We start from the raw sequence: 27,961 nt of genomic DNA on the forward strand, positions 1-27,961 counted from the left end.
ACAAAACCCTTCTCTATTAAGGAAATCCGTCTGCACTCATTCGGGATCAACAAAGTCTGCTTTGATCTGAGGTTGATTTTCTCAACTTTGGGCTCAAAATGTCTATAATACCTAAAAGTGGGTTTTAACACAAGTCCCTTTTCTGACTGGGAAAATAGCCAATCACAGCACCTGGGGTGGCCAATCACATAGGGGAGCTGTGCCACCCCTGGCCACTCATCTGGACACGCCCCTGCTCATAGGCAGGCCTTAGATCGCTTCAGCCCACAGACGGTGATGTCACTTGACACAACACACAAAGGATGCACACTTATGCATGTAGTTATTTTATTTACAAATGGTAAAAAAAAAAAAAAAGAAACAGTCCATAAAAATATATCTTGCTTTCACATATATATATACAGTACATTCAGGTGTATTTGAAGACGGGTGAGGCAGCTGTTTTTTTTTTTTTGTGGCTAACCTTGAGATCTTTGACAGCAGGTAGCGCCTCTGAACTGGACAAAAGAAGAAAACTTCACTTCACACAGACTCTAAAGCTCCACAGAAGCTGTTTACATCAGAGGTGGTCCGTTTTTTATTTTATCTCGGCAAAACATCAATTCCTATTTGGAATCAGTTGTTTTTTCCTGAGCACCTCATACGCAGACCTTTAACAGGATTAGGGCCACTGTTAGAAAAAAAACAAACGCTCAAAGATTCTCATAAGAGTTTAGGTATAAAATGTCATTTCTAAAATAAGGACGTTTAAAGAATGGTAAAAAAGTCAGACTTCAGTGTGTAAAAGTACCCGAATCTGCCATGTTCTTGGGCCTAAAGAGGATGGCGCTTGGAGCCAGCGTCCAGTGGCTCTGATCCGCGTTCACTATGTCTATAAAATATCTCTGAATTCAGCTTTAATCGCATTTGACAACTTTAAGGACCTAATTATTTTTTTTAAAAGTGTTCAAGTGTTCATATCAGGAATGTGATTTACCTAAAAAAAATTAAGTATTTGCTGATTTATAGATGTCTATTTCCCAATGTAAGTCTTTTCAGGCCTTAAGGCATCACAAGACGCTGCAATTCCAGGTACGGCCACCATGTTAAATTGGCTACAACGGGCAGCGCACTTCATGGGGGCTTGAAAAGGAGAGGGGGTGCATCCGTAGGACGGACATACTACCAGAGAATCTTTCTTCATGTGAACATTGGTAGACCCATCTCACTAGAAGAGTGAAACAAACAGGTACATGAGGTGAAGATGGCACACTAACTGATCACTAACCAAACCAGATGAACTTATTCCCTTGAGGCACTAATCAGATATCCCATTTACCAGCTAATCTACATTCTAATTCTTTGGCTAGCGACCAAAAGAATGAGATTGAGGAAGTAAGTGGCTGAAATTAGTTTTCTCTGAAGGGTTGCTTGGCAGCGATCCGGCCCAGGATAACTGAAAGAAATGGATGGATGGATAGGATTGGATGGACGTGAGGTCACAGTGACCTTTGAACATCAAACTTCTTCTTCGTAAATCAGGTATATAAACACATTATGATTTCACATAAAAAGTTGTTGTTTTTTCAATCTCAGATCGATTCATCCGTGACTCCAGTAGGACAGTTATGCAAATATGAAAAAATGACCAACAACATTCTTCAAATATTACATTATGATATGATATTATTTATGAACATGGACATATGGACAGACAGGAGGACGGAGGATGAACCTGAACACTAAAATCTTCCAGCCAAGATTGTTGCCATTGCAGAGGCATAGAAACCATGAATGTGTGAAAACAAACCTGTGATTTAAAACAGATATCGATGTTAATAAGCTCCTAATGTCATGAGGAAAGAAATACATTTATAAAGTTTAACATTTAGAATGGCTCCAAAAGTGTAACAGCCATAAAAGAGTAAAATAGTAACCTTACACATACACAACAGTCTGCAGAGAGGTATATGTAGTAAGTATCATAGAAGCAGCTTGTCACATTTGGGACTATTTTGAGTGTCTAATCATGACATTTTACATTGATGATTCAACCCTTTTTGTGTTAAACATCTTGAATATTTATTTAGATATTTTTCAAAAATCAAACTTCAAGATAAGCTCTTGATGAAGTATGAATAAAAATGGCTTCAAAACATTCTGTCCAAGCCAAAACTAAGGACATGTGTGCAGATCAATTTTTCAGAATTTTATGCCTGAATTATAATTAACATGTCGCTAAAAGCCAAAGATCCTTGGTCGCACATTAAAGATCTACTATTCTCCCTCTGACTATTGAAGTTGGTCGATTCAAAAATATTCAAGAAGAAAACTGACTTTGAGAGATGTGTGATTTGGATGAAGTAGAAACTGAGTCCCATTTTCTTTGATATTTGACTATGAAGAGAATGACTGTTTCATGAAGTAGCTCGTCAAAAACCTGAAATATTGGGGTGGACAGGTGTGCAAAAACTGGAATGTCTGTTTAAGCTTGCTAATTTTGTCTCAAAAGCTTGGAAAAGATGAGAAGATAGTCGGTTTAATGAGGGTTTATCTTGCTTTTGCTTTCTCTGTTTGTTCCATGACAATGAATTGACCTCTGCACTCTGCTCCTCAAACGTCTGGGCATATAAATGAATGTATGACACAATAAAAACTTCAATTCAACTTACATTTAAGATTTCTCTCTAAAAGTGGCCCAAATCCTCTGTTATAAGGTCGGGTTCAGGCTGAGGTGTTGGGTGCATTTCGTTCAACATGGCTGCTTTCACACTTGCATAAAACTCCTGAAGTTTTCCGGGTAAGCTGCATTATGTGACATACTTCTTACTCCTGCCAGCCCCCAAGTATTTTTTTTTTGGTAGGGGGTTGTCTACATTTTCTAGAACTTTTCAGGAGTGCATGTGTGAAAGCAGCTCATGTGATAGCTCATGTGATCTGAGGTTGGACGGCCCCTCCCGCTCGCTCCTGATGTTAGCACTGTGTGTGAGAGCAGGAGGAGTAGAGGTACAGTAAGATGAAGCAGTCTATGACGAGGACGGTGTAGAAGCATCGTTGTGTGTGCAAGCTCCGCCCCCTCTGAAAGCGAGTCAGTAACACGGCCAGCAGCAGGAAGAAGGTGGCCGTGTTCAGGAGGAGGAAGAGTCTGATGTAGGAGGCGGTGTTGGAGAGACCCTCGCTCCCCACTGTGGCCACCATGTGAACCTCCTTAAACTTGCGGCCTTTGACAAAGGCACCTTTTCTGTTTTTACGGCCATCTGGATAATCCATAAAGGCCCTGGAGTCTGCATCTCCCTCCTCTGGACTGTCCTCATAAGTACGCTTTGAAGTCCTCTGCCTCTCCTTCTTCTCAGTGACCTCGATCTGTGCAAAAAGATCAGGTAGACTTTCAGAAAGCTTCTCCCCAAGGTTCACCTTCCTTCCCCCTTTGCCCTTCCCCTGCTTTTTTGACATGGCAAACATCCTCTCGATTACCTCCTCGGTCTTCTTCTTGTCGGAGAACTGGAGGAGGCGCTCCGCGGTCTTGCGGAAGCTGGCGGTGTTGAGAACCCGTCCGAGGATGTGCCTCTCCATCTGCTGGAAGACTGGCTTGACGTGCTGGAGGTTGTCGTCCATCACGTTGACGTATTCCTCCACCTCCTCAGGTGAGGATTCCGCCACGGCCGCCGTTTTCTCAAACACGATCTTCTTGTGGTCCTGCAGCACCATGGCGAACAGCGGCTTACTGGTGACTTCTCCGGTCAGCAGGTAGATGGTGTAGGTGTGATCTTTGGTGGCCAGGTAGATATCTACTCTCTGATCGTCTCCACGCAGGCTGAAACTCTGTACATCCACGCCTGGTCCAAAGAAAATGTAGGCCACTCTGGAGTGAGGGTACCTGAGCGGCATAGTGACGTTCACATAGTTGGATCCATTGTACGGGTACCCTCGAGGGTAATTCCAGTACCCTGCCACCCCTTTGTGACTGAAGCCTGTGTCATCCATCCAGAACATCTTATATTTATCCTCCCCATGAGAAACAAATGCTCCATGAACTCCGTCTATCTTCGTCCCCTGGAACGGGAGCTCCGTATTATGGAAGAAGGCGCTCATGGCCCTCGTTGGGCTGTCTGGATCCAGGTGGATGTGGTCCACCAGGAGCAGGAGTTGCGGGTGAAGGAGGAGTACGTTCCTCTGGAAGTTTCTAATCTTCAGCTCAGGGGAATAAGCAGAACTTCCCTCGCCACGGATGAAGACCATTCCCTGTCTCTCCAGAGCGGCCTCCACTCGGCCCTGGGCGTCAGCAGCCAGCCCCACCTTGTACCTCAACCACTTTGAATCACAGACCTCTGTGACCTGTCCAGTCCACGGTTTGAAGCAGCTCCCTGACGTGGCCGAGCCGAACAGCACTGCATTGTTCAACAAAGTGTACTTGGGTCCGTACAGTGCCTCAGTGATGAACGGGACACCATTGGGCGCAAAGGTGAAAGAGTTCTGATCCGGGTGCTCGTGGCCGGCGTTAAAGTTCCTCCATCCTTTGATCCACTCTTTGTACTTGTTCTTGTGGACGATGTCGAAGATGGCCCGACCCCCCAGCTTCCCTGACTTGAAGGACAGGAAGGAGCGGTTGGTGTCTGCAGGTAGAGCACTGCCGTAAGTCACCACGCCCCAATCCTCGAAGTGGTGGAGTCGAGGTGTGCCAAAATCGGAAGGAGGCTTGGGAATCAGGTTGGGGTCATACCTGAAGAAAAAGAAACAGTACCTTTACATCACAGGTCACACCTACACATTCATGCCGTTAACCCGGCATTGCATTTTGCTGGATTGGCATACTAACAGGAAGCAGCAACAATTGTCAGGTTTTTCAAATTAAATGTTTTTAACTGAAGTGTAAGAGTTGTACTTTTGATCATGTACAGGGATGTTCCATCTCATCTATACATCGTCATGGAGACGACTTGTGGACACTTCTTACAGTTCAGTCTGAACGTCTTCAAAGCGAGACTGTGGAAGTGGCCAACTATCTTTCTTGATCAGCAACATGGATTGGCGCCGTCAGTCCGATATCCGATACGTAAATTACGTCAATATTGAACCCGATATGGATAAAAGATTGAATCGGTCCCATGTCTACTTGAGAGACGACCGACTCTACCACTCATCCACAGCCAACCAAATATTTAAATTCTCTGAAGTGTGAATATATCTTTGTACAATGTTTGTTCAACTTGCCTAATTTACTTGTACTAAACTTTTACGATTTTATATATTTTCCCTTTTGAAAAGGAAAATCTGTGAAAAGACAAGTTATCTTATGGTGATCATCAGTGCTAATCATTAGCAATGGGCTGAGGTTCTCTTTTCCAGAACATTGAATACTGAGATCAGTCAGATGTTTTTGGTGTATTAAGGACCGATTTGCTGCCTAGCCAGTGGAAAGGACATAAAATGCACATTTGGCCTCGTATGGCCATGTTGAATTGAACTGTGTTGATTATTTAATTTTTTGTGAGAACAATTTAAATCACTATAAGTACAGCTTCTCCGTGTATTCTCTACATCTGCTTTCACTGTTTTTCTACCACCACAATGTGTACGCAGCTTTGGTGACGTAATGGTAACGTCTACTCAGAATTGGTTTAGTGCAAAGTTTGACGAAATGGTTTTTGAGACAACCTCAAAAACATAAAACATCAAACCAGGACTATTGCATGTCTGAAGACAATAAAGAAATAAATGTTTTCTTGAAAATACTTCCTAAAAACGTAATAAGTACAGCTCCTCCCACAATGAGCACGCAGCTGCTGTGAATTGGTTTTGTGCAAAGTTTGAAGAAGTGGTTTTCATGACAGTTTGAAAGATTGATAGATGAATGAACTCAGAAACATAACACCTCCAACCAGGATTATTGCATATATAAATGTAAAGTATTTAAACCATCGACATTATTCTTTTGGGTGAATTTTGCACAATAATTCAACAGGGCTTACATTTCGATTTCATCATATACTCCATTTGAAATGTTGCGATATCAAATTCAGCAGCTCACCATATGAACTCTGTGTGGAGTGTACACCATCTCTGTCCTTTCCCAGCCTGTCCCGGCCCCTCGATCACCCTGTTCTGATGAATCAGGTCTGCCAGCCAGTTTCCACTGCCGTTACGCAACACATAGCGGTCCAAGAAGACCAGCTGGCTCTCTGGACCGTAGAACCAGTTGTAGTTTGAATCTGCGATGGCTACAGTCCGCTGAAACCCTGGTGAGAGAGTAAAAAAAAACAGAGAACAACTTCAGTGACGGCTCAGAAATGTTGTGCAGACATTTTTACATTTCATGTTGATGTCGTCTGCAGTGCATAAAGAAATCATTTTGAACCACATGTCTATTCTCAGAACAAAATAATTGGGCGCAGACCCCTCTGCTGTGACCCAGCTCCGTCCCAAAGCCGGTGCTTAGTGTTCACAGTTCTGTTGTCTGTAATCATGTAGAGAAAGCCTCACACTTGGTGGTGACAGAGTTCTTAGAAACCATCTATAAAAACTGCAGCGTGCAATCACAGGCAATTGAAGTCAACCAGAAGTTATCATACAACAACTATTACAGGACAAACACGCTCTCTTTTAGTAAGACTGAAGAACAAATGCATTTCTCACCACATTAGTAACAGGTATTTGGGGTTTTGCAAATGCAGGTTAAGCGGGGATTATTGGCCATAGGTCGAGTTTAAAACAACCTCATTGGACCGAAGTGCTGTGCAGGTATAAAACACAATATACAGGTATGAGTACAATTAACAATAAAAGCGCTATAAAAAACCCCAATAGGGGTGCCGGTGGTGCAGTGGTTAGTGCGCACGCCCCATGTGCAGAGGTTGTAGTCCTCCAAGCGGGTGTCCAAGGTTCAAATCCAACATGTGGCTCCTTTCCTGCTTGTCATTCCCCACTCTCTCTCCCTGATTTTTTACTCTATCCTATCTCTTCAATAAAGGCCCAAAAAGCCCAAAAATAAATCTTAAAAAATTTAAATTAAAAAATTAAATAGGATAATAAGAAACTTTCAGAACGTCAAGCCCACCAAGGGTTTCTTAGTGCAACTGCACTGTTGTAATACAGCGCTATGGCTCCACCTCACAGACAACATGCATCATGTTGACCTGCAGAGGAACTGTGTTGTTAGAAACCAAAGAACAACCATGTCGACTGACACCATACAGAAGTAATATTACTGGATTTTGCGCAAATATAACTCTGCTAGCTTCTACAGCCCGTTGTAAAGACAACTTTTTGACATAAGATGGATTTATCTATTTTTTTGTATCAAACCTGAGATGAAAGTTGGGCTTGTGACTTTCTGCAGCTGGTGAAGCTGCTAAACACGAGACAACGATGACGCTGATAACGATACAGCCTAACGGTATGTCACAATCTGTTCTGAATAATTTCAGAATCCAGTATGTTCTCCTTCTAAGTTTAAATACTGGACTTGCACTTCTACAGTCTGCTTTTTGTCAACAGACTGCAAGCACACACACACACACACACACACACACACACACACACACACACACACACACACACACACACACACACACACACACACACACACACACACACACACACACACACACACACACACACACACACACACACACACACACACACACACACACAACACGGTTAGGAGATAGCAACCGTCAGCATTGCTAAAGATGCAGTTCATGATAATCCGGCCCCGTCTTCCTGTCTACTGGCTGCTGTAATTAGCGGTGCTTTCTGAGTGCTGCACTGCTGCTCTGCCACAATACAGAAACTGTTGGCAGGGGGCTGTGAAATGTCCGAGTCTGACCCAGGGGGCCCCTTCCTCTGTGGCTGCCCTCCCTTTGACCTTCAGGAGAGACTTCCAGGACTTGAGAGATCCCTGCAGGTCTGAGCTCAGCGGCCAGGAAGGGAATGACTACACGCATGCATACCTCACGTCAGCTCAGAGTGGAGACTCTCTGATGTGGCAGCCTCAGGTGATTTGAACATCTAATCTAATATAGAGAAGTTTTTGGATGGATGACTCTGGTAAATACTAACGACATGAGTCAGCCATTCACAGTAAGTGAACATGGAAACATCTGCTCTGGATTTGGCTGAAGAAATAAAGCCACTGCAGAGGAAAGTGTGCCAAACCTCACAGCTGTTTAGATATAAACATGAGTTCTGTTACCGGGAAGGATGGTCCGGTACATGAAGGCGAAGTGTTTGAGGAGCCAGGGGTGGTCGAAGTGTCCGATGGCGAAGTGACGCTGCACCAGGTGCATGTACTGGAACAGAGAGCGGGTGGTGTACGTCCCATAGGCCACTCCTTCAAACAGAGAGCCGTCCGTCACATCCTGTAGGAGGACCATAGACTTCTCCATGATGGACAGAACCTGCTTGGTCCACAGGTAGGCCTCCTGCAAGTAGCCTGGAAGAAGAGGAGATGGTTTACAGGTTAAATACAGTCTGAGGTTTATCTGTCATGACTGCATACAAGACTACAACCAAATTTCCTCTGGGGATATCATGCTTGTGGTACAAATTTAGGGCCTGCATCCATTTTTTTTTACAGGGAAAAGAGCATCGACCTTCAGGAGCACTTTGATGAACTTTACCATTTGATCAGCTGAGACTAAAACAAAGGTTCATATTTATATGCGTGTGAAGTACTCTGGAGGGTTTGTTACTGGAAGTGAGTCTCTGCAGTGTGAGTAAGATAAATAGGAGGATGTAGGAAACAGAGGGAAGTAAGCGCAGCCCTTGTGTTGTGAAGTCAGCAGAAATATGAACCGATTGTGTCAACTTTTGTATTTCTCGTAGTTCAGATTAATGACTTCTTTAGATGTAGGACTCCCACAATGCCACCATGTTCTCTCATTATCGACAAATAAAAGACCTCTTCTCTGAATCAATAGTTGTACAGGATGTCAGCATGAAATTCACTTGGCACAACAAATGAACATCCGCTACTGACATCGGGGTCAAGAAACATTAATTGCAGATGTCTGTCAACAGGGCTTATATTGGCCAATTTTCGAACCGATGCATCACGAAAAAAAAACCTTAGGCTATTTGTCGAGGGAACCGGCGTTAATTACATATCTTCTGGTGAACTCAGGAAATTCTGCCATTTTCCCTAAAAAAAAAACATAATTCAAGCCAAGGTAGTAAAATCCTGATTTATAACTGATTAAATAAGTGAAAATAAATCGATCATGTGCTGCAAACTTGGTTAAAGTTTCCCCTAAAGAATCAATCGAAGTGCTCATCATACTGAGAATATGTTCAGAGAAGAGAGAGTGAGAGACCGAGGGCCTGATTCACTAAGAATGGAATGTGGCCGCTAACAGCTAAAGTTTTCTTGCATCATTAGCTCCTTCTCTTTGCTGCGATAATTTGAACCAGGGCCGACCCTTACATGTGGACGCACACTTACCACTAGGATACCAGCAACCCTGAATGAAGTTTTGAGCCACTCACTTGCCTTGGACTGATCATACTCCTGGTTACATTACTATATATTAAAACAATTTCAAAGTAATATTTACATATAATTTATTTATATATTTTTAAGTCATACAAAGTTTGCTCGTGACATCTCTTACACTTACTGTTTCACCACGGTCAAGGGGACACTTGAGGAACTGCAGGATTTTGCACTTGCTGTTAGCGCTGGTGTTTGTGAATAAGATGCTTTTTACAATGTTGCTGATATGAATAGAAAAAGGGCCAGTTTGTCCCCAAATGACTTCATGATGGTTCATTTGAATACGTGCACACAGCACCAGTGCACAGAGACGCTGTTTGCTCTGCAGCGTAGTAAGGGGAGCATTCAACCATCCGAGTGTGTTTAGTGAATTTTGTCTTTCTGACTCACTAGCAAAGGGTTAGCGAGCGCAAAAGCCGTGCAATCCTATTATGAATCAGGCCTTGAGCATTATAAAATGACCAGGGCCTCATGATTTAGAGGCAAGATGAAAAACACAAAACAGCGTTGCAGCAAACACACTCGTCTCAGTCTGTGACCTAAAGAAACCTTCCACACACGTCCATGGAAATCATGACACTTCCTTACAGCACTCTGCAGTGTGTATACTCACACACACACAAACACAGATCACACACAGAGTTTACTATGAGAGCGAGTGACCACAGAAACACTCCAGCCTCACCCATTGAGGAATCCTGAGACGACACCCGCCCCCTCCAGTCAGAGGGCACCCACTGGAGCTGTCCCCGGCTCTGTTTGGTTTGGGCTCACACAGAGCACTTATTTACTGTCAAACAGGAACACTTGGCGCGCACAAAGAACATATTTACAGCAACAGAGTGTCGGCAGCGCTCACACTGCAGAGCCCGAGCGGCTCGGAGACGCTTCAGTCACTTTCCTCAAACGTCAAAACATTAAATCACCCATTAAACATTTAAATGGATGAAGTTATGACAGCTGCAGAGAAAAATAAACATAATTAGTTTTAAAAAAGCTCTACCGTGTTTTTAAAGTAAATCACACAATGTATTTAATGCTGCATGCATGGATTAATTTGGCCAATTGGAGGAGACATCCCATAATATAAGTCCACAGCATTAGTGACAAACGTGTTGGGGAAACTACATACATGGAGCCCTGCGTTAGCTCAGGCAGAATACAGTAGTCCTGCCCGCAAGCGGCCATCAGCTGATCTGAGAACCGCCCCAATACCAACCAATCATTATCACACTCTGACAACAAGGTGCTCTGTTTAAACTAGTGATACTCAACCCGAGGCTCTCCAGCCACATGTGGCCTATTTGGGACTAGTTGTGGCTCTTTTAGGTCCTACTTGGAAAAAAAAATCCAAATTAATTATTTAAAAAAGGGAAACATTGTCAGCAGAAATTATTCTTTGCAAGTCATGTCACTGTGTTTCCACACACATTTTAGGAAAGGAAGCGTTTTTTTGATTGTGGCTCTTGCAGAAATATTTTGTTGGAAAATGTGGCTCTTAAGTCAAACAAGGCTGAGTACCACTGAGTGAAACCATTCTGCCTCTCACTCCTCCTGCATCACATCCACTCTGCTGCTAGATAACTGCTGTGCAATTCTCCCTCCACCACCCAAACCTCCACCTGCTTCAGTCAGCACTGTTCTAGGATGAATTGTTTGCTTCTTATGTCTGCAAGATGTCAGCATCATTACATGCACATTCAGGTTCTGTTCTGCATGTCTTCACTGCATGTCCCCATGGGGGGAATCAAATGTTTGCGCTGTCAGCAAAATCCGTGGCATGCTGCACTGATACTGCTGAGAGCAGAACCAATACTGCCAAATACATCTGTACAAACCATAAGTACAGCACAAGTACAGGTGAGGCAGAGATACTTCAGCAAAATACATGTGGCTGGGTTGAACATACCTGGGTCCAACCAGCCTCTCCAACCAGAGGGGGGGGGGGGGTGATCTCAATCTTTATTATTGAAAATCCAGATTTTTCACAATTATGATTTATTGATAAACTCTATTCAATGGCCAGTCCTAGCATCAGGTCAGGATTGTTTGTTTTTATCATATGAACAAGAAATTTCAACACCCCTAATCGATGTATGTTGTGAAAAGACCCGGGGAAGATGTTAGCTCGTGGAGAGCCTCTTGTCCAATCAGATTGCTTGGTCTGAATTTACTGTTGTATGATGAAATATAGAATGATGGACTTCATAGAAGCAGAACTTCCCAAATGTATTAGCAGGATTGAAAGTGACCCAAAGGTCGTGCATTACCCTGACAGACATTACACAGCGTGAGAGCGTTGTAGCTCACTGTCGATGAACTGAGGTACAGCTTCAAGGCAGAAACAAGCAAACACATGCAGCAGGAATGTTCTGGTTATCTAAACCAAAGTCTGTCAGAGCTTTTGCAGAGCCAAACGGCGTGCTGATTTCTGTTCAGTTATGAGTGACACATGAAGTGTTCAACCGTTAGAGCGTGTTATTTTAAGGAACAAAAAGAAGAAAAAGAAACAAGTCAGCAAAACTCGTGGAGCCTGTGGATAAACAATGGAGAGAATTTCTGGAGGGCTTATTGGAAACTTTCCATTGATTCACAGCCGTCCAGAGAGAATAATATTTGGACGTTATGTCATCACTCTGCACAGGAAATGATGATTCTTCTGCAGTGAGGGACTGTACGCAGGGTCTGCACAGTGTTACAAGTGACACCTGAGTGAAGCTAGTTAGATAAAATAGCTTTTTTGGCTTTTTGATTTAAAGCAAAAACATGTAAGCTATGTTGGAACCAAACCATAACCTCCGGTGTTTATAAATGAAGCCAATGCGGAAATGCAAAATCCTGCAGTTCCTCGAGTGTCCACTTGAGGCCGGCTGCAGAAGCACAGGAAGTCACATTGATGCCTTTTCATAAAAGCCTTTTTTACAGCAGAAATGAACATGATTACAGCCTGGTTCAAAAAACAAAATAGTTCTGATTAGCTCATGTTTCGATCGGCACACACTGTACGGGGATGAATATTTTGATAACTCACACGTTTTGATTTCTGAACGATAAGAGTTATTCACAATAAGACGCGTAGCTGACCTGATTGACAGGCGAGCACTGTGTAACAGTTTGTCAGGAGGCTTAAAACCCGCCTCAGCTCCAGCTCTCAGCCTGTTGTTAGGTTGACTGAAAGTTAGACTGAGACAGGATTTTCAACATGGAAATCCATCGATGAGACATTGATGAGACTCCAAAGCCCCCTCCAGGAACAGATTGTTGACTCAGGCTTCGTCCATTAATATTTACAGTCGATGGTCTGACTCTGAAGTTTGTTTTAAAGTCCCTAAACCGGGGCACAGGGCGGCCAAGTGGTTATGTGGTGTGCCCCATGTACAGAGGCTTTAATCCTCATCGTAGTGGCCGTGGGTTCCGAATCCGACCTCTGCCCTTTGCTGCATGTCATCCCCCTACTCTCTCCTACCAACATTTCCTCTCTCTCTTCAGCTGTCTGATCCAATAAGGGGAAAAAATGCCCCCAAAAATATCAACAACAAAATAAGAAAAAAAAAGTCCCTTTACCACCTCTGGATCTGACAAACAGCTCGGCTCCTGCCTGGTCGGTTACAATATCATCTGGCCTCAGCAAATCTTTTATCGTTTCTGTTTTTAAAGTTAATTTCTTTTTTGAAATGGAAAATGAAACCACTTTTACTCATCAACATCATCATGATCATTACCTCAACCATAAAAAAGAAACATAGCAGGTATTTCAGTTAAAATGGTAAATGGACTTTTTCTAGTCTTCTGACTACTCAAAGTGTTTTTACACCGCATGTCACACCTACACATTCACACACTGATGGTAGAGACTGCTGAGTAAAGAGATCATCAGAAGTTACTAATCCATTCATACACATTCACACACTACAGACGAAGCAGTGGGAGCAACTTGGGGTTAAGTGTCTTGCCCAAGTACTCATCGGACATGTTGCTGCAGGAGCCGGGGACCGAACCCCTGACCTTCAGGTGGAAAGACAATCGACTCTACCACTGAGCCACAGCCGCTTCTTGTTTAAATTTTTCTATTTGAAAAAAAACCACGTCTTTAATTTATGAATCTCTGAGTCAGAACTGTGAATCCAAAGACAAAAAAACACACTGGGACCTTTGACATATGAAACATTTAGCCTATGTTGTGAAGTCTGGATGTGACACATTTCACAAATATTAAAGAAATAACATCACAACAAGTGAATGTGTCAGTAGATGCTGCAGAACATTTGGAGTTTTATGGGTTAAGCAGCTGCTCTCTGCACGAGCTCTGCTGTAAAGCTCTCCGTCTCCTCCCAAGGTGTTCCAGACAGCCAGAGCTGGACCAAAACTCACTTTTTCCTCGGCTCGGGGCAAAAAAAAAGAGGTCGGACTCCAACTCTCCTAACTGTTCACAGAGTGCTGAGTCTGTTGTTGCCCCTCTACAAATAAAACCACAGTGACCGCAGTGAGCCTGCTGTCATTTGGTTCCCATCAGGACCGAATCTTTTCTGCCAGGAATCAAATCCCTGTAAGCGAAAGTGAGCTGTACCGCAAAGCATCCACCTCCTCATGACCCACACTGAATATTTAGTGCAGGATATTAAAACAAAGAGAAACACTGAGCTGGGGATAATCATGTTGGCACTCAAAGGGGAACGCATGGAGAGGAACAGATCACAGAATAGAACCTCCTCTGGACAACAATAACACAGATCAGATAACATCGGGCTGAGAGTCCAGGCAGAGACACTCATAAAGAAACTGAATCATGTGAACATATCGCCAGTTGTATCCTCAGCAGGTGGAAATCCTCTGAATCAGCCTTTAGACCACACAAGCTTCATATCCACAGTGTGAACTGGACTAATGAGATTCCTTCAGTCGGCCTGAAGCTGTTTAGTGCTGAGCAAAGCACGTTTCTAATCCTCCAACTCGCACACAGAGCTGCTGTTATTTTATTGAACCAGGTTGGTCCCATTGAGATTAAGAATCCGATGAAGACCTGGCCAACAGATACAAAAGCAAAAACACAAACTTACAGACCGAGACACAAAGGGAGACAAAGTACGTTTTTCTGCAGAAAGTCCGAGTGGGAACACAGCAGGATATTATCCGGAGAATTTAGCTCGAGCCAATAGGAGGAGGGGGAGTGACGTTTATAAACTCTGACTGCTGTGTGTATGCATGCCACTGCTACGGTCTCCTGTTGCATTATGTTTTGTGTTTATCAGTATGTTGTTCTCTGCTCTTTTGATGACAGAGTGAGTCTGTCGAACTACACGCAGCATTGTTATAAAGGCAAATATTCTTTTTATAGCATCATATAGCAGACTCCATTACCTTGTCCGCATCATTCTTTTTACGTCAAGTCTCACCTCAGGAGACCCCCCTCCCGTCTGACAGGGAGAATCAGGATAATATCCGGAGCAGTCCTCCTGAAATTGTCTTTATATTTTTCAGGAGTGCAGATGTTAAAACAGCTCATGAGTCAAATCTGGGATTCAGTAGTTTAGGAAGTCGAGCTAAAAATTCTTTAGAATCTGCTTCCAGGTTTTTTATTTTAGATTTAAAAACATTTAAGGACACTAGCTCTTTGAGTTTAAAGTCCTTCTGCAACAGAATCCAGGCTGCAGGCTGCAGGCTACCCTGCAGAACTATAGATAGTCAGCATTTCTTCTGAGGATGGGTTTGTCTACAGTTATCAAGGGACTTTATAGTGGCCGGGGTCTCCAGCCCTTTTTTGTTTCATTCTCTTTTTTTTACTTTAGTTTGAGTATTTCTGGGAGGGATATTTACAGACAAATAAAGCTCAGGGTTAAAACCTTAAATCTGTGTGGTGTTCTTTATGTTCTCGTCTCTTTTGTTGTTTGGTTTTGGTAACGAATATTGAATAATACAAGTATTTTTTCTGGTTTAATTTTGGTTTCATATTGAAAAGAGAAAGAACGAGTGATGCACAGATTTCTTTTCCAAGAGGTTCAGGTTAGGAGGTCTGGTGACAAGAATACAAATGATCATCTAGAGCTTTAAAAATTGTAAAACAATATCAGTGTCTGGTTGTAGACTTTAGATCAAACCAATCAACGTCTTTGTTCCACATAAAAACACACAACACAGATGTGACTCTCTCTCACCTTGTGTCATGAAAACCAGGCTTCCTGTGAGCAGAGCCACACAGTTGGTAGGCTGATGGTTGTGCAGGTACTGGAACCCCCAGCCTCGCACGTACGACTTCTCGTACATGAGGCGCGACGCGTTGCCGATCACCTGCAGGAAGCGCTCCTGCTGGCCCTTGTTCAGGTACTCGTAGAGGAAGTCGTAGGCGGTGGCAAACCCGACCAGAGAGTGCGCCAGAGGAACCTCGTCCCAGGGGGCGTCTTTGACCAACCTGCAGACACAGACAACGACAACGAGCTGAAGAAGAATGCATGGACATATGTGGAGCAGGTGGAGACGTTCAATGGTAAGCAGGTGTGAAAAAAACTAAATCCTGGCAAACCATTTAACACGGACGAGAAGCCTTTCCACTGGAAAAGCTTTTCATTATCTTTAATTATCACAGTTGTAAAAACCTCTAATCACTTTGACAGCAAAACATAAAGGAGCTAAGTAGCATTTTACACCGCACTTACAGCTGCAGCAATAAACAGACGCTATAAAGACACATTCAAAGTGTGGCGTGTGCAAATTCTCTCCGGGGTTAACAGGCGCTCCGATCCGAGATGCTGATTCTGTGAATTTTAGAGTGATCATCATGGCCGTAAAAAAAGAGCCAGAGGTGTTTCATTATCGTTTCGCCCAGACTTTAATTGAAGAGAAATGGACTTCAGATGTGGTGATGGAAATTAAATCGCTTTTCTGAATTACTGTTAGTCGAGACGATAAATCATGCTGATGTTTCAATAAAGGCTGTGTTCAAATCTTAACAGAGCGACAGATTCTTCACCTAACCTCCAAGTGCAGCTGCCAGTCTTTTTACTGATTTACGGTCTTTTCTTTTCATCCCTTCTATTCTTTTTCTATTTTAACTTCTTTTGGTGTGCAAAGGAAATAAAGGTAAAGTAGAGGCTGCTTTGTAAAGTAAACATCAGTATTATTAACTCATATGTACACACATAATACACCACCGATGAAGCAGCAGGAGCAACCCTGGGTTAAGTGCCTAAGGACACATCAGACATGTGGCTGCAGGAAATGGGGATCGAGCCCCCGCCCAGTTGAGTCTGTGGGGCCGACAGCAGGTTTTTCTTACATGATAAAACAGAGATTTAATGAACTTTTTGAACTAATTGTCACACATTTGGTGACAACTTCTTGAAGGTGAAGTACATAAAAGAAAGTGTTGGTAATAAAGCATGTAATAATGATCGGATGCTGTTCATACATGGTTTCCACATGTTAAGTGCTGTTCATACATGGTTTCCACATGTTAAGTGGCAGCTGAGGTTTTATGTGTAAACCACGTCCTGTCTGATCATGTAAATGAAAACCACATGGATTAAAGAGCTCCTTTACGTTGCACCATAAGGCAACACATACAATGAAACAAATGCTAAGTTCCTGTTGAGGGCTGTACATCGGGGTCAGCACGTTGCTTTCTGTATGTTTTTTGTTCACAGACTGTTAAAAAACAGAAGGAGCATGCAGCAGTCTGCCACAAAGCAGAGGCTGTCCATCGAGAACATGTTCCTGGAGTTGTCAGAGACATAATTGAAGGTCATGAATACCACAGCTCCCTGGTTCCTGGAGCCGCTCTGCACAAACCCTCAGAGGTTCAGTGACCATAATAAAAGTGCGGCCGCGAAGGAAAACTCAACAAGAGTGTTCTGCAGACGTGAAAACACATGCTCGGCGACCTCTCCTTTTCTGCACCGTGGCACACACACACACACACACACACACACACAGGCATCCTGCAAACGGCACTCATTCCATCTAACCGTCTAAAACCCCCCACCCAGGAATGAGCTGCTGGAAAATCCCCCGTCCTGCTGCCCAGGGGCCGGAGGCAACACAGCAGTCATGCAGCAAAATAAGAAGGATTAAGCTGCTAGAGCTCCCCCCCCCTCGCCCTACATGACAGATGAAAGAGAAGGAGGGGTTATACCTGCATGAGTCCCATAGCCGGTCCAAACGTGGACAGGGAAACAGACTGGGCTTTTAATGGCTGAAGTCGTCGGGGGGCACACAAGGACAGCCTCAGTGTCAGGAAGGATCCGTATAAAGAGCAAGCTTTTTGTTAAATAGTTTAATGCTTCCTTGTCGGGCTGCACAATTAATCCCAATTTCATAGTTGAAGGCATATGAGCATTTACAATAAACACGCTAGAGATGTCTGCATTGTTTTGCAATAATCAAGCCATGCCTTCTCCCTCGGCATGCACACATTCAAAGCCACTGTTATGTTCTGCCCTGTTCTCTCTCTCTCTCTGTTTCTCTCCCTTCCTCTACCTGCTGCACACCTGTTCTCTCTCTCTCCTTGATTCTCCCTCCACCTGCTTCACACCTGAGTGCAATCTGTGTTCAGAGGAGGAGGAGGAGCCAGGTAGGAGAGACTCTAGCATACACACTGTAGGTAGCGATGTGGTGAGTCCACCTTTTGTTCCCCTCTTTACCTTCTTTTCTTTTTCCCCCCTATCCAGGTCTTTGTCCTTCCCAAGCATGTTGGGGTATTTGGTCTTTTGTTATGACTGTGAGTCATTTGGGAATTAAAGTGTGTTTGTTAGATTAGATTTGCCTTTCTGGGGCTTTGTGCTGTGTCCCTCCTGTCTGGTCGGAGGTACAGGCTGCCCAGGACAAAGACCAACACATACAAATTCTTGTATGTTCCAGGTGCAATATTCTTAATTTCCCTTGAACCATGTCATGAAGTGAGCACCTACCATCCTCAGAACAACAGCACATAGTGTGCTGTTCTTTATGTTTTAACTATTGTAAAGTATCTTTGAGTTTTTAAAAGCGCTTATAAATAAAATGTGTTGTTATTATTATTATTATTATTTTCAGCCACAATTCATAAGAAACTACTTTAAAGCTGCGTTCAGTCCAAAGCTGTCAGGGGCGTGTCCAGAGGGGTGGCCAGGGGGGGTCATGGGCCCCCTTGGAAATCTGATTGGCCAAGCCAACAATTCTAAACAGTGATTGTCAGGTACAGTGAAGATCTGAACTAATAATCTTGTTTTAGTACCCGTCCTTTATTGGGAAAAGGCTGACAGTGTGCGCCGGCAGCTGATTGGATGGTAGCTGGTGCAGTGTGCGTGTGCATTACCGGAGGGAGGCTGAAGGTGCCAGTTTTTGAAAGGGAGCGGCGAAAGCTGGAACGCTGCCCGCCTTCTTCCTCACCTCCAAAGACAGATGGGTAGTGAGAAAGAATAGTGTGTTTGCTTAATTTGATTTATTTCAATAATTGTAATTTTGTTGTGCAGTCCGTGTAGGCTGTAGGGTGTAGGGTGTAGGGTGTAGGGGAGAGTATTTACTGCAGTTTGTGTTTTAAGGCTCATAACCGGGATACTCAAGTCCATGTAAACATACTCAAAGTCACGGACAAATGAGCAGAATATTTGTGCAGATTTTTTAAGCATTGAATATCTTGTGAGTTCTAACTTAAATTATCGATGTGTTATGTGGGATTCTGTAAATTCATGCAAATGAACAGCAGAAGGTCACCGTGAATCTTCGAGCATGATTTTCTGAGACCTCCAATCCTTTAGTGTGAGAAATAAAAAGCTTTGGAGAACAAAGACTCGGTGAAAGGCTGTAATCCACTTCAGCCACTTTGCACTTCCCAGGCAGAACTAATGTTCATTGAACTTAATCGAATTGTGAGGGAAATGAGGCAGCTCTGTTCACGGGCCGAGGCCTGCGTGACGCTCAGACGTGCTCGACTCTAAAAAGCCTGGGACCAAACCTGAGCTGAATGGATACATCCAGATGACTTGGGCTTTGTACTTTCCACAGTATCATGTATAGTACGTTTGCTTTCTTTGTAACTGGTTCCTACAGAATCTGAGTTTCTGTATTGATACATTGTTCTGTTTCTGGAATTATAACAAAACTGGCAAATGTCCATCCCGTTAACTTTGCAATTTGTTCCATCTGAAAAGTCCAAAATCGGGTTAAAATCGTGCTTTTAACCTGAAGTCTGACCTTGTCATGACATAAAGCAATCTGTGAGCTTCTACTCAACTGTTTCACTTCCATAATCTTTGGACAAAAATAATGAATAGAAACTGAATGTACTCATTGATCTTAACCTGGTGTGATAAACTTAGAGCCAGACCGATATGGAATTTTTGGGGCCGATACACATATCAATTTTGTGTAGAGAAAAAATCCGATATAGATATATTGGCCGAAATATTCCTTAGATCTATGTTTGATATGTAGAGATAGATGTACACATTTATTGTGTTGATCCCTCAAATGCAGTTATCAAGCACTTGTGGGAAATATATATAATGAAGACAAGATGGTCACTCGACTGGAAAGTTACTGAGCATGTACGTGCATCACTGCTTGACACTCTGGAGAGTGGTGATGTTTGTTGTAATCCATATAGCGCGTTCTGCTGGTGAAAGAGAACTGCTACAAAAATACTCGAATAAATGCTGATTGACTGGTAAATAAATTTTGTAATATCGGCGTATATATGTGATCAAATTAGCCGATAGTCACTGGATATGCTAATATCGGCTGATTAATCGGTCGGACTCTAGATAAAATGCCTCCCCACATGCAGACACTTCCATACATCCATTGTATGGATACCACATTTTCCCATTTGGGGTTTCCCATTTCCCAGCTGGAGTCGATCACAGCTGTCATTGGGTGAGAGGCGGGGTTACAAGCTGGACTGGTCACCAGCCAATCACAGGGCTGACATATAGAGACAGACAACCAGCCACACTCACCTTCACACCTACGTGTTGCTTATGCAGACACGTAAAGATGATACTTTTATTTGAGACTGTTATGTGATCCGTGGGAACCCTGTTTTAAGAAAGTGGAGTAAATCCCTGTCTGGTCACCTTGACCCTGAGCTTCTTTCTCAGCAGTGGGCGATTCAGTTCACATCTGAACATTTCATTTCCTTTCATCTGGGGGGCATGCTCAGCAAACAGCTGCTAAACATATTTCCTGGACCACAGACCTATCAGACCACAATGCATCTCTACCAGAACTCTGCCCACAGAGAAAAACGAGAACCCTCCTGAGATGTGACGGACGATGAAAGCCTCTGAGGGGGAGGATTAACTTTAAGACCAAGATGAAGCACACATGGGGGGGCGGAAACAGAACTCAGGTACCATCTGTGTAACTCTCCAGAGATTTCAAGAATACAAGAAGAATACAGACAGAGAAAACCTTACAGGTAAATCTAGGGAGATTCAAACCTGGGCTTTTCTACGGGAAGTATAGATTCAGATTCATCCGCCATGACACGGGCTGGAGAGGCTGCATAATAATCCCTGTGACAAATGTGCAACTCAGAGGATGTGAACTTTCACATCTGGGTGTTACATCGCAGAGTTGACTGGGAAAAACAGTCATTTAACCTGGTAGATCACAGGAGTTACTGGTCCACCACTCGTTCAAACAGGGTGTGATCGTAGAGACAGACTGGTGTGATTTTTAAGATTGATTCATGTAATGATTTCAAAGCTGACTTCCATTATCTGTCAGTAATGTTAATATAATGTGTTGGTCACAGAGTTTGCACCGTAATGGGTAAGTAAAGTTAATCATAATTTAGTTACAGTTAAACCTAGAATTTTATGACAATGTTCACATTCAAATATCTAAATGAATAAAAGAAATAGACTAAACCCAATGTTATATTTTGTTGTTGAGCACTTACATCACCTGAAACATTTCAAACAGTTATCAAAGCCAGAGAAAACGGTCGTTTTATAGCAGCAACAGGACATGTCTTGCCGTGGCATCTGCCATTACAGAGCCGCCATGGCCCATGACAGACAAATTGTGTACCATTGCCGTGGAAACACCAGATGTTACATCGAAGAGGGTCACTGTCTTCTGTGCTGAAAATATACACTGGAGTAGAAGTAAAAGTACGCTGCTCCTACCACACTGGGAGAGATCGAGAGTACAGGTACAAGTCGTCCAATCAAAGTATCATCATTTTGTGTGATGTCATTTTTTCTCCCTGCGATTGTTTTACGATTATATTTGCAGTAATATGGTATTTATTGTTTTCATGTCTGCACGAGTTGAGAAAAACAGCTGCAGCATGTTGCCTTGATTCCAATTTCTGGTTCCTGTTTGAGGATAATTCAATGAATTTAAAGAGAGAAAACGTTTTGACTGAAAGTAATGAGGACTTTTTATTGACTTAAACTGGACTTAAATGTTTTCAGTTGTCGTCCACTAAACTTTGAAGGGTATAAACGACTTACATGTGACTGAAACTAAGAAACGTTTCCGTCTAAAAACTAAAACGAATAGGGGCCAAACCTCACATTGTCTGCTAGTCGTTCATGATACTATAAATAAGTTTAAAAGCTGTCTGTAAAACAAGCAGCTGCTTCCATCTCTGTTGGTGAAATCAAAAGAAGAAAAAAAGAAACAGAAAATGTACCAACTAGGCTGAGCTGCCATCCTCTCCATGTAGTCCTTGGCGAGGTCGAGGGCCCCGGCCCGGTGCGGGTACAGCAGGCAGAACATGGACAGCACGCCCAGGTTGTTTCCGTACACCTCGTTCCAGCGGGCGCTGAACTCGGCGGGGCTCCAGGGGGGCAGGTACTCCTCCGGGTGCTCCAGCATGGTCTCCCCGGCCTCGCGGATCCTCCTCGCCATGTCCCGGTGGGTCCCCGTGGCGGCGTACTGCAGCTCCTCCACGTCCCCCCGACTGAAGTACAGCATGGGGTGACCATCGTAGTTGCCTCCCATGAAGGGGATTCCGCCGCTGGGGTCCACCTTCGCAGCCGCTGCTGCCGGGGCGAGCAGGGGCCACAGCAGACTTATGAAGAAGACTGTGGGGGCCCCGCGGGTGTGGGTTCTCATCGTCTCATCAGAGAGGGGGGACTGAGGCAGAGCCGAAGGAGCTCAGCTGAGAGGGAGAAAAAAAGGGGGAAGAGAAGGATTTGAGAGAGCCAGCTCCGTATTCTGCACAAAAGCTCTGCATTCCTTGAATAATTAGATACAGCTGTCGTCTGATGATGCACGCTTTCCACACAGGCGACGACTTTACGCTCCTGTCTGATCTACAACGAAGCATTGTTATACACACTTATATGATTAAACCCATCCACATGTTACATAACCCTTCCCTCCCGCAGATTTATTCCTGAGCTGCTCATGTCAGACCAGCCGCTCCACACCGCGCACTCCCAGCTGACCAGACGAGACCTGGAGGTCATAAATGAGCCGTTACTGCAGTAACACTACTCCGGTCTAGTGAAACCACCTAACCCTAAACTGCTGGGTCCTCTCATAGAGAGCTGTGCCCCGAACATGAGAGTAAATTCCATGACCTTAGAGGAGCTTTTTTGGCAGAGGCCGTGTGGAAAAGCCTTTGGTGGTGATTTAAACGGCGTCTAGACAAGAGTCCATTCTGAGGCGCTGAGCAGTCAGGGGGCGTGCATGTTTGCCGTGTAGTGCTTGATAAAAAGGGAAAGTTCAAGTTGGTGCACAAAACGGGAGGCCGAATCAGAATACATTCAGACTTTGACCTCACGAGGAGTCACATGACTATGAGGTGAGCGCGAGACTTTTAGCCTGGATATAACCAACGAGACAACTGAGAGTTGATTCATCACACAAACGTTACAACAGCGTCACAGAGAGTAGATTTAGACAGATCTGAAACCTACTCGCTGTGGGTTATTTCTAGTGGTGTGCACGTTTAGTCGACAGAACGGTTAGACCTCATCATCCTCGCTGAATGATTGTTTGCTTGTTTAGCGCCTTTCTAGTCTTCTGACTGTGGTGGAATTTCTGTGCTTATTTAGATTATAATGTACAGATGTCACTAGGTTTATTCACTGTTCTCTAATGTCAGTCAGACCTGATAGAGTTCAGTTGTTATTAGAACACCAAGGACAGCTTAGAGAGTGTCAACTGTTTTTTGTCAACTGAGTGTCAAGATGTTTGGTAGACTTATTAAGATTAAGATTTACTTTTATCAATCCTGCGAGGGGAAATTCTGTTTTTACACTCTGTAAGTCATGCAACACACACAGGCTGAAATACACACACATGCACAAACAGGATCCTATGGACATAGACTAATGGAGGGATGTCAGAGTGACAGAGTGGCCCCCGGCAGGCGCTCCTGAGCTGATGGTGGGGAGGGGGTTTGGTGCATTGCTCAAGGGCACCTCGGCAGTGCTCAGGAAGCGATCTGGCACCTCTACAGCTACCAGACCAACTTCCATATTTGGTCCGCGCCGGGACTTGAACCGGCGACCCTCTGGTTCCCAACCCAGGAACCGGAGGGTAGATTTGATTGAGCAAGACACGAGGACAGAAGTGTGATGTTGAATCATGTCTCCTCATGAGTATTTTTCTTATGTATAAACTTTCATCAACGTAAGCCATCCGAGTCAACTGAGTCTTATTGTGTGGAGTCAAGTCTTAGTAATTTCCACGACACTGACAACTCAAAGCTCTTTTACACCACAGGTCAAACCTACACATTCACACACTGATGGTAGAGACTGCTGTGTAAAGTGACCATAAGTAACTAATCCATTCATAGATTCACACTCCACCGATGAAGCAGCGGGAGCAACTTGTGGTTCAGTGCCTTGCCAAAAGACATATCAGACATGTGGCTGCAGGAGCTGGGAATTGAACCCCTGACCTTCTGGTTAAGAGACAACAGACTCTACCACTGAGCCACAGCAAGCCCGCCAGTCAGTTAGATGAATCATTAATATTTGTCAATTGTTTTGCTCAAACTGCAAAGCAGCTATACCAACCAGGCCACCACCACCAGTCAGAGCTGAAGCCATAGACTGGCTGTAGCTCCGGCTGATGGTCCTGGTCTCCTCGCTCCACTACCTGGATGTAAACAAGCACAATGATCAGCTCTCCTAAGACCAGAACATTTTAAAACTAGAAAATGAAGATGAAGATGTAAGTAGGCTGTGTGAGGGTTAAACTGGCATCTCAACAGGAGAAAATGTTGGCTAACTGTTGGCTGTGGCTCAGTGGTAGAGTTGGTCTTCTTTTAACCGGAAGGTCAAGTGTTCGATCCCCAGCTCTTGCAGCCACATGTTGATGTGTCCTTGGGCAAGACACTTGCTCCCTCTGCTTCTTCAGCGGTGTGTGAATGTGTATGAATGAATTAGTTACTTATGATGATGGACTCTTTACACAGCAGTCTCTACCATCAGTGTGTGAATGTGTAGGTGTGACCTGTGGTGTAAACGCACTTTGAGTAGTCAGAAGACTAGAAAATAAATGATTTGTTGTTCCATGTTTACATCAAAGTCAATGCTGACATAATATTTGTTCAAACCATACGTTTCTCTTGTTTTTGTCAGACCTTAAGAGCCGAGACGTGACTAAGTCTTTAAAGAAAGAAAACTGATCAAATCTGTTTTGGCACATCAGACCAGGAAAAAAAAACTAAACTGCAATGGATGCATCTCTATTAAAAACTGTTGTTTCATACTCAATATGGGGCTGAGCGATATACCAAGTTTTTAAGATGTATTGATGTATTTTCACACAATAGAAATGTATTAAAATAACGTTATGTCCTCTGCTGCCAGTTCAACTATTTCTCATCTCACTGTCTGACCCTCTTCACCCTGCTCCTCCCCCCCTCTCTCTCTCTCTCTCTCCCCTCTCTCTCAAAAAACAAATGAAAAACAAAACAAACAGCTGTTTATTTCATGCTGAAAATGTTTTTTTTATTTTTTTTTAAATGTAATTGTATTTAAGGAATATTTTTATTTTACAATATTACTTTTTTAATTTCACTATCAGGTAAATTATTTTTAATGAACATATATTCACATTTAAGCAGTTACAGTCGAGCTTTCACTTACAGTTACTTTAATAAATACTTGATCAATTGTTTCGGCTTTTAAACGTCACACAAAAAAAGTAAAATAAAATCTCTATGCCTGTTTTTGTTTTACAAAAATGTTCAGGTGACACATTCAAATGCTTTATTCTACACCAGTCAAAAATCCATTTGATCAACATTTTGCACTTAATATTTACATTTACAATTACCGTAAAACTTCAAATAAAAAGCCCAATCTAAGGCCCAGTCCCCTTTACTAACTGGGTGTTGCTGCACATTTTGCTAAATAAAGGCTGCTCTCTTTAGAGGCCCTGATGCCTTTAGTGATGATTAATTAACAGATCAAACATGATGTGAGAAATCTTTAAATTGAGAGATTGTGTGAACTTTTCCATCACTATTTTAAAGGCTCTTTGAGGACTCTTGATGTGCTGGACAGAAAGCATCACGGTGCACTGAGGCTTATAACAAACTGTGGCTCTCTAAAGTCAACCGGACTGCTTTAAGTACAAGCTCGTCCCAGCGGCTGTGGGTTAGAATCTGACCGCCGCCCTTTGCTACATGACATCCACCCACTCTCTCCTCCCAACATGTCCAGTCTCTCTGTTCTAATGAAAGAACTCTATTTAAAAAAGAGAGATCTGATCGCATTGAGACTAACCTGGATAAATAAACAATATATATTATTTTATATATATATTATATTATAAGTAATTGTAGCCCGCCTCTTAATGACACCTGTCCCAAATAAAGGGAGGGTCATTGTATAGACTGAAGTAAATATAAGTTTTATGGTAATTGTCAAAGTACCTGGTGAATATTTTTCTGTTCATCAAACTGAGATAAGTGAAGTGAAGCTCTTTAATCTCCACTAATCAGAATCTGTTCTCTGAGTATGTTTTTAAATTATTATTAATTTTTTCGGGCTCCTTATACCTTGATTTTAGAGACAGGACAGTGGATAGAGTCACTGGAGAGAGAGAGAGAGTATGACGAGCAGGAAAGGAGCCACTGGTTGGATTTAAACCCGGCTGCCCGCTCTCAAGGTCTCAAGGCACTCACTAACTGTTAGGCTATACCGGCTCCCCATTTGTTATCAATTGGTCATTATAATGGTGTTTATATTAAGTGTTCTTGATAACCTCTCAGACTCTTTAATGAGACATGTGGTCCTTTAAATTAATGAGATTCACTTCAACTCCATGCAGTATAACAACACAATCACATTTCTGTGAAGACTTCTTATTTTTAATGTGTTATTTGTTTTCATTCTCCAAGGGAAATATTGAGAAAGTAACAAACAACTGTACTAATATAAGAATATACATTTTAAGCTTACTTCAGGACTCAGCAGCTAACGCAGAATTTCACAACCTAGGGTCACATAGAATTCAAATGGGGTCCCCTGAAATGTCTAATCATCGATCAAAGTAAAATATAGGCTTAAATTAAGCTACAGGATGCTGTGGGCTAAAAGCTAACAAACTTGCAGTATCATTAAACTTACAGCTTTATAAATACACTCTCACCTGGCTGTACACATCAACACTGAGACAAAATAAAATCCTCCCATGTGCACAAATCTCATCCCGGCCTCTCTGTCCACAATAAGTTACCTGCAGTATCCTAAAAGTGTTCTAAAATAAATGATTACTTGCATTAGGTAGAAGGAAACTATCACATGGTTGATAAAATAATCGTTTTAGTAAAAAGCTGGATGTGTTTTTAGATGTTTGGGCTCCCCGGAGTTTTGTGAAGTCAAAGTGGGGGTCAAGAGCCAATAAAGGTCGGGGACCAGTCAGTCATTACTTCCACGTTCAGAGGGAGCCAAGCGCAGTGATTCATATCTGTCACTCTATTTTCCACAGCTGTACGAAGGTAAAAGAGCAGATGGTTCATTTAAAACAAAGACAAAGTGACGTGGAGTCACTCCTTTACAAAGCCTTTGTCCTGCGCACACACCGCTGCCTCCTCCGCGTTAGAAGAAAACCCTGAAAAAGCCACTTTAACAAACTTTAAATGTGTCTCCTTAATGCTTCGGGTTCATCACTAAACATCTTCTCTCCTACAGCTGCGGTAGGTCTAGTCTACCCCCCCCCCCCTCTCCACTTCTCTCCAAAGTGAAGTTTCACAGCCACACAGGTCATTATCGATGGTATTGATAATCCAAAACTCTGCGCACAGAGGTAGCCTTGTTCCCGAAGAAGTCGAGCCCTGAAAACTCTTTGGAGGAGGGGGAATATAAAAAGCGTAAAGGGTCCGTACCTGTCAGAAGCTCTGCTCACAGATCCGTGTCCCCGTCGTCTCCACGCTCATTTCTTTCTCGTCACAGCAGCAGAGATTTCCAGAGTGGTGATCAATGTGATTGAAAAGTTTTGTTTTAGGGGAGAAAGAGAGAGAGAGAGGGAGAGAGAGAGAGAGAGAGAGCGGAGGGAAGGAATGTGTGCGCGCAGAGGGAGCGTCATGCTGGCGGA

The 27,961-nt window shown here is 43.2% G+C and overlaps 1 protein-coding gene across 2 annotated transcripts; it reads right to left on the reverse strand.

The window, feature by feature from the left end:
- Nucleotides 1–310: 310 nt before the first annotated feature.
- On the reverse strand, nt 311–27,944 carry dse (dermatan sulfate epimerase). 2 transcript variants are annotated; one of them, XM_065963814.1, is made up of 7 exons: nt 27,753–27,944; nt 22,086–22,556; nt 15,622–15,875; nt 8,171–8,410; nt 6,008–6,215; nt 3,454–4,699; nt 311–3,342 (listed from the first exon to the last, which is right to left on the reverse strand). In XM_065963814.1, the coding sequence occupies exons 2-7, from the start codon at nt 22,508–22,510 to the stop codon at nt 2,953–2,955; spliced, it is 2,763 nt and encodes a 920-aa protein (XP_065819886.1). In that variant the 5' UTR covers nt 22,511–22,556; nt 27,753–27,944; the 3' UTR covers nt 311–2,952. The 2 variants fall into 2 exon arrangements, with proteins under 2 accessions (XP_065819886.1, XP_020492318.2); XM_020636662.3 differs by having other exon boundaries at nt 311–4,699; nt 27,753–27,943.
- Between the last annotated feature and the right edge of the window lie 17 nt (nt 27,945–27,961).

Source organism: Labrus bergylta, chromosome 15 (assembly GCF_963930695.1).
Source record: "Labrus bergylta chromosome 15, fLabBer1.1, whole genome shotgun sequence".
Classification (NCBI taxonomy): domain Eukaryota; kingdom Metazoa; phylum Chordata; class Actinopteri; order Labriformes; family Labridae; genus Labrus; species Labrus bergylta.